At 43.4% G+C, this 7413-nt stretch overlaps 1 protein-coding gene across 1 annotated transcript; it reads right to left on the reverse strand.

Moving 5' to 3' along the window:
• Positions 1 to 164: 164 nt before the first annotated feature.
• tyr (tyrosinase) lies at positions 165 to 3260 on the reverse strand. The gene is made up of 5 exons (XM_041940408.1): positions 2433 to 3260; positions 1586 to 1802; positions 1025 to 1172; positions 507 to 688; positions 165 to 412 (listed from the first exon to the last, which is right to left on the reverse strand). Exons 1-5 carry the CDS (start codon positions 3258 to 3260, stop codon positions 165 to 167), a joined length of 1623 nt encoding a protein of 540 aa, XP_041796342.1.
• Positions 3261 to 7413: the final 4153 nt, after the last annotated feature.

Consider the following 7413-nt stretch of genomic DNA (forward strand, 5'->3'; position numbering starts at 1 on the left):
AAAACCTTATAAAATCTTTTAACCTGTAAACATTTTAAAATATTTATTCCAGGACATCAATAACAAAGTGTTGTCCCAGGATTCAGCTAATTGATTTTCTTTATGCAAGTGTCCCTGATATTTTGTACATTCATATACAGTTGTATGTACAGTATCTGTGCGTGTTACAGAGTAGTCTGATATGAAGATGAGCCTTCCTCTGAGCTGCTTTGCAGTAGTGGCTGTCTCTCTCCGTAGCTCGATGCCCTCTTTCTCCTCTGGTTACGCTTCCACTTCCTTCTTGCAACAACAATCAGTGCAGCAATGATTGTGGCGATCAGCGCCCCGAAGATCCCAGCTCCCAGCAGCCACTGCCAGATCTGCTGGGCCTGCTGGAGGTAGGGCGTCAAGAACTCCTGAACAAACCTCTGGCCTGTAGTGGCGATACACAGGATGAGCCATCTTAACATAGAGGGAAACCCGCTGAGACACTCATTTACTGAACATGTTTGTAGTTCTGTACTGACCAGGGTCCAACAGGTAGGCGTACTCAAATCCTAGAGCCTTGTTGGACAGGAAGTAGTCTCCATTTCTATAGAGAGGCAGGAAGGGCACCATGTAGTAACCATCGTTGTGGCCAATGGGAGCATTGGCACGTGGGTAGCTGGTCCGGAGAGGCTGGTGGGTCCTGAGCCAGCGTTCAAAGATGCTGGAGAAGAGAAGGAAAGAACAGAGCGATAAAGGGGAGTGAAGGATATTAGATGAAAACGAGAGAGGAGGAGAAGGACGGATAAAGACAGAAAAGGAATGGAGAAATCACATTATGGCAGCGCCAAGAAGGTAGACAAAGAAATACAGGGAGAGGAAAAAGAAAGGGAGAAATATTACATATAAAGGTGGAAATCTTCAATATAAGAGCCACACATACATGCAACTTCTGAGTTTGAAAAAATTTTTATCAAACAGATGAATACGTCTTTGTCAGCATTTTGTAACCATATTGCTCTTTTCCTGTGTGTCATTAAGTCTACGTGTATCGTCACACCTGTCAATGAAAGCATGGTGCAGCAGGAATATGGGATCATTGGCTGAACCCTGCACTGACGACATGGAGCCATTCATGAAGACGTGCAAGGCGTTGTGCATGGTGCTCTGGCCTGGCACGGCAATACCTGTCTCTGGATCAGAAAAACCTGCAGGAGGAAAGAGAAGTGACAACATGTTCATTAGAGAAGATATAGATAGATAGATGTGCACATTAAGGAGGGAGGTGAGCAAAAAGATAAGAAAGGAGATATTTGTGAATTTTGTTAGGGATGGAACAGATGATTGTAGAAAAGCCCCACTTCTCTGTTGCTCAGTTTAAAAGATGCTTTGTTCAAAATATTACAACTTTGGCTGCATTCAGGGACACATTTTAGATTCAAGACCAGTTACCTGGGGCCAAAAGCCATGTCTCCAATTGGAAAACAGATGATTTTTGGGTCAGTTGTTCAGGTTAGGGGAAGGGGTTTGGGTAAGGGGCTGGAGAATGCACAATATCAATGACAGTCTGAGAGTAGAAGTATAAACCTGTGTGTGTTTGTGTGTGTGTGGGAGTGTGTACCCTCAATGGCGTTCCTAAAGCTCATGTTGGCCAATCGGTCCATGGGTTCCGTCTCGTACTCAGGGAGGCCCACAACCAACTCCACATCAGCTGTCGTGGGGAGTCGAGGCACGCGGTTTGGATCATGGTTGCCAGGATTACGCAACAGTGGACCCTCCCCAGTAGCGTTACACAATGCCTCTCGGCTGTTGTATTCCTCTGGCTGGGTGCAGATCACCTGCAAACACACACACGCGTGCAAAAACTCATGCATTTAGTGAGCCACTGTGGTGTGAAAGTACAGATCTCTGTAGAGGTCCATTCATCAATATGGGCTTGGTGAAATGGCTCTCATACAGGAATGCTAACTTCTATGAAGCAGGCTGATGTGTGTTACTTGTTTTGGAGTGTAAGCATGGATATAATTAGTGAAGACAAATGGCATGATGTAAACCCAGCGGAAGAAAGTGATCATTGGTCGAAGTATAATTTACTACAATATTTTGTGACTTTAAATAACATAAAGTTGTTGTCTTTTATACATTTTCTGGGACGTGCATACAAAGCTTCTGAAGTAGGCTTTTTCGCTCTGATCCCTTACGTTGGCTGGATCACTTGAGGATGAATTCTTAAAAAATTGTGTGTTTGCGACCAAATCTGTAATTTCTTTGGATTAAGAGTCTAAACCAGCTTTAGAACAACAGACCGGCAGAGTGGAAATAAAACAGGCCTTTGTTTGTTTGTTGGAGAAAGGAATTTTCAGTCTCTTAATAATGGATAAAGATTTGCTCATACATCTAACCATACTCAAACATGCAGGCTCACAGACACACACTCAGAATCAGAGAGACAAACCAAACATTCTTACCTTCCAGGAGGAGAAGACTGAAGCAGGGCTGATGAGGTTAGGATTGAAGGAGCTGCGTCCGCCCATCAGAGCATCGGTGCACACCTCACAGGACTGGGCATCCCTCCAGTCCCAGTATGGGATGGTGAAGTTGAAATCTCCCGTCAGCTTCCGTATCTCATTCTCCCAGTGAAGCAGGTAGACTCGGTGCCATGGCAGAAATGCTGCAGATTCATGGGCAAAGTCGATGTCTCTCCATACGTTCCCTGGCCCTCCCAAGAAGGTGTCCCGGGACACATAGTAGTGCATCCAGACGAACAGGTCATAGGTGTTGATGTCAGAGAACATGGGGTTCTCCCCATTTTCACCCATCTCTGCTCTTGTTGCTGTGGAGATCACATAGTCACGGCTGATGGTGTTCTTGGCCAGATTGAGATATGAGATGAACTTCTGTTGCTCAGCATTTGACATGGTCAGGATGTTCCTACGCACTGATTCCCTGTACTCAGCACAGTTTGAGCCCCAGTAACCAAACCTGCATTCACCACAATTAAAGCCTCCGTAGTTTCCAGCACAACGGCACGTCCTGTTGTAGAACGCTAAAGGCCAAAGCTCTCTGTCATCAATCCCACTGTGTGGGTACTGGGGCCCGTGGGGCTCATCTGACACCTCCACTTCAGTGCAGAAACCACGACCCGACAGGGCGCCGCAGGCTGAGCCGTCACCATCCCACACCGGGCAGCACTCTTTGGTCCGTAGTCCCTCTGAGTTAGCACAGGGGCGAGGGAATTGGCATAAACAAGTCCCGATGAGCTGCAGCAGAACTATAGATGCATACAGGCTCCTCATGATGAAAAGTCAGAGCAGCTCCAGTTTTAACCACAGCAGGAAGATAAACACACAGAACCTGATGCCCTCACAGACTACGCAGCTTACAAGAAACAGCAGCACAGAGGAGTAGATTCACTGAAATACACATTTAACCAAATTTGATCCCTAGATGGCTTCTGCAGTAGACTTAAAGAGTAAATCTACACCCTCTTCAGGTATCTGGATTTATACAAGTAACCAATTACTAAGCTATCTAAAATAATTGCAGCTTGCAGGTTTGTGAAACTTGCTACCCCTCTGTGCTACCATCTAACCCTCTACCAAACCTCCTTCCACCTCTCCTCCACCCAGCCAACAGTCCCCTGTTCTCTCCCCTCTCATTGAGCGGTTTTAGGGGCCGTACTCTGACAAAGTGTGTGATCTCACTGTGATCTCACGCACTCAGTAAAGCACACACACACACACACACACACACACACACACACACACACACACAGAGCGAGACAGAGAGAAGCATGTGCACTCACACACCATCACATGCTCAGGATAATATTCCTGATTCCTCTCTCATTTTGTCTTGAGACCAGCTGACCTCTGATCCACTACACCTCAGGCAGAAATGTGTGTGTGTGTGTGTGTGTGTGTGTGTGTGTGTGTGCACGTACAACAGCCCTCCCCTTGACAAAGGCTGGCCCAGAATTTGTGCATGATCGAGTGTGCAGTTGATGTGCTGTTGAAACAGAAAAAGTGAGAAATGAAAAGAAATTGTAGATAAGGAGGTGGAAAACCGATATTACACAGCACATTAATGAGAATCAGGGCTTGTGCCACAGTGACCTTAACGTGTGCATGTGTCCAGTACAGCCTAACCGAAGGAGTGCTCATCAGTGTATTCAGTGGGAGGAAAAAACCACTGAATAGTAGGAGTTATGTTGACTATCTTTTAGCTGATGATGAAACATTGGTAGATTTATGTTATAAGCAAACTTTTAGTCTGAGCAACATGGTAAACATCACTGTCTGCTAACTTAAACCATCATTCAGGTAAAACTATCAATTCATTTTTCTCTACCGTAAACTGCTAAACTTCTGACTCACTTCACATCACAAAGAGTCCATTTCTATCACTTTATTCAATCCTTTATTTAAACAGGTGGTCTGATTGAGATCATGATCTCACAAACACCAGAGTTTAGTCTCTTGAGGTCATTAAGGGAAATGAAAGATTTTGGTTGCACAGTTTTTTTGCAACTCATTCAGTTTGCACCACAGTGTTGCTGATTGTCCTGAGCATTAACAATATCTGACAGCTCTTCTAAACAGCATGTTGACAAAAGACAGCACAAAACATGATATAGTTCCCAGATTATTGTTCACAACAGGCAAGTGATGTGATAGTGGTAAACATGATTAAAGTTATCATGTGGAAGCTAAACACTTAACAATTTCTTACAGGGGCGTGAAAGACAGAACTGCAGCTTTTCAATATTTCAGAATTTATTTTTCATATTTCTAAAAGTTATTTTGTGGCACTAGAGCTCTCTGTGAATAGCAAAGCTAAAAAAAACAGAGGCATAAAATAAACCATATGGACAACATGAGGAACACTTGATAGAGTTTAATATTTAAAGTTTCATTAAAGCCTGATTGTACCTTGTGTGCACAGTTCAGAGTTACAGAATCTAGACCACTTTGTGAATTAACAGTCAAAGTATCGCTTATTCCATCATTTTCTGTCAGAATTATGCTTTATTACTTTATACAAAGGACTGGAAATTGGGTTAAGAGGCAGTTTTTGTTGCAGGAAGCATTTACAGCAACTGAATAGGAAAAGCTAAACCAATAACGTTTTGGAATATGTATTAACCATCTATCATTCAACACCTGCTAACATTTACAGTCAAAAAGCTGAATTCTCTTGATTAAATGGGTCCATATTTGCTTTTTACAGAAGGCACCTCTTCCTTCCCTCAGACCAGTTCACTGTTCAGAGCATGTCCACATTATGGACTTGATTTATGACCTTACATGGCATGCATGCTGATGTGAGTTTCAATCTCATTTCATGCCACATAAATAACAATAGGCAGCCACACTTTCCTCCTATTCTATTACATAACGATATATCATCGAGAATAAAAAGAGGAAGTCACTCAGACGGCTCCATCAAGCAAACATTTAATATCAGTGGTGTTTTACAAAGTTGAGGATAAAATCCTAACCTTCAGTTCTCAAACTGTGAGAGAAAGAGATGCACTGTTGGGTGCTTTTAAAAAAAAAAAAAAAAAATGTTTTCACCTACGTGTTGCTGCACTTTCCAGTAATGTGTCCAAGTGAGAAGAGATTTTCCCGGTGGAAATTACAACAGTTGTTCTGCTTTTTCATATGCAGCTGCCATTGTTCACAGCGTGCAGGCCATTATTTCCTGAACAAACACAAAGGCAATGCTCAGGCTGCAAATGTGTTGTGCAAAGACAGCTATGTTCATACTCTTATTAATTTGTTTATGGCGTCAAAATATGGTGATTATTAGTGATCGAAAGAGTATTTTCACATAACTAAAAGTAGCAATATCACAACTTAAAACTATTCTGCAAGAAGTAAACATGTTCAAAGTCTTACTGAAATTGAAGTGCATAAGTAATGTATTTAAAGTACAAATGTAACTACTCATTGCACAGAAAAATACCCTGCCAGTGTGACATTATTATACATTATTGGATTCAAAAATAGGTAAAAAAAAACAAAAAACAAAAAAACCCCTGCTCATAAGCAGTTTTTTTTTCATTCTTTCATTGTAACTGGTGGAGGTGAAGCTATAGTACTGTGGTTGAGTAACAAGTAATGTAGAATGGGTAGAATAAAAGTATTAATGTCAAATACGAATACGCTAAAATTGCACAGTACCATGATGGCGCTTTGTGCCATTAATATTTTTCATACAATTAATGACAATATATAAGAATTTGAACTTAAAGAAGTTACAACGTGGTTTAGGAAACGTTTCAAAATAATGCGCAACAATAAGTCTTTGACAGTGTCCTCATCAGCTGGACCACATGGGACAGCGTGACGATCATCTGCACAATACAAGAATGTATAATATGTCAAACTAGAAGAAATATGCTCTCCCTCCTCGCCCTCTGCAGACTGGTACAGTCGGGCTCAGGGCAGACAGTCATCCGCGCAAACCTCGGGATCACAAGCCCGGTCACATGCTGCCGTAGCCAGGCACGGGATGCAGCTTATCCCGCTGCAGGAACGCAGCGGAGCGCACAGGAATGACCATCACAGGATAAACATGTCCGCAGGGCTCTTCTGAGAGGGAGAGGCAGGCAGCGTGTGTGTGTGTGTGCTTTTTCCTTGAACTTACTGAGAATTTCGCCTCTCAAGTTACAACAGTTCACCAGTAACTCCTGAATGACTCAACACCCACGTGACTTCAAGTAAAGATTTCACGCTAGCTAGACCCTCTGATAAATCTCCCCGTGTCGAAAAGCAGACACAAGAGGGCAGCACGACCCGATTATTGCCTTAAACAGCAGAGCAGCACAGGGCGACACTGCCTCCCTCTCACAGCAGGCCCACTGCACGCAGCTAGAGTTTCCCTTCTCATCAGCTCTAATGAGACAGGAGAGGAGAGAGGAGACTGAGGATCTGACCAGCTGGAGGTCTTCCTTATGGTCCTTTGACTTGTTTTCTCATTTCAGAAAGCTTATTCATGTTAAAATCCACACTGCCACAGATGAAAGACAATTCTTCCTGATTTCAACTACAGGGGAGAGACATAATTTGCACCTTGTTGCCCAAGGAGGTAATTATTTTGCGAGAAAATCTGAAAATCTGCCTTAAAATTAGGGCACTGCTTTTCAGTACAGTCTTGAAAGCAGGTGGAGCTGTACCCGGCCGGTTTGTTCTCCATGAACCAGCTTTTAACAGGTGAACAGCTGCCTCACAGGACAGGAGTGATGGAAGGAATGGTGTTAGTGTAAGTCTTTGTAAGTGTTGATCTTGACTGTGTGCATGTGTGTCCTGGAGTAAAATCTTCTTTAGATAAATATATGTGTGTGTGTGTGTGGGGGGGGGGGGGGGGGGGGGGGGGGGGGGGTTCAGGGTGCATGGCCTCCTGACCTGTGACCCCATGTCACCTGCATTCTAGACAGAGAGTGAT

This window comes from Chelmon rostratus, chromosome 7, assembly GCF_017976325.1.
Source record: "Chelmon rostratus isolate fCheRos1 chromosome 7, fCheRos1.pri, whole genome shotgun sequence".
NCBI lineage: Eukaryota > Metazoa > Chordata > Actinopteri > Chaetodontiformes > Chaetodontidae > Chelmon > Chelmon rostratus.

What these genes read in the sequence shown, in the direction of transcription:
- tyr (XM_041940408.1), bottom strand. Translation starts at nt 3,260, where the DNA reads ATGAGGAGCCTGTATGCATCTATAGTTCTGCTGCAGCTCATCGGGACT. An exon ending in CACCATGCTTTCATTGACAG is followed by an intron (nt 689 to 1,024) that starts GTGTGACGATAC and finishes TCTCTTCTCCAG; the next exon opens with CATCTTTGAACGCTGGCTCA. An exon ending in CGCCTACCTGTTGGACCCTG is followed by an intron (nt 413 to 506) that starts GTCAGTACAGAA and finishes TCGCCACTACAG; the next exon opens with GCCAGAGGTTTGTTCAGGAG.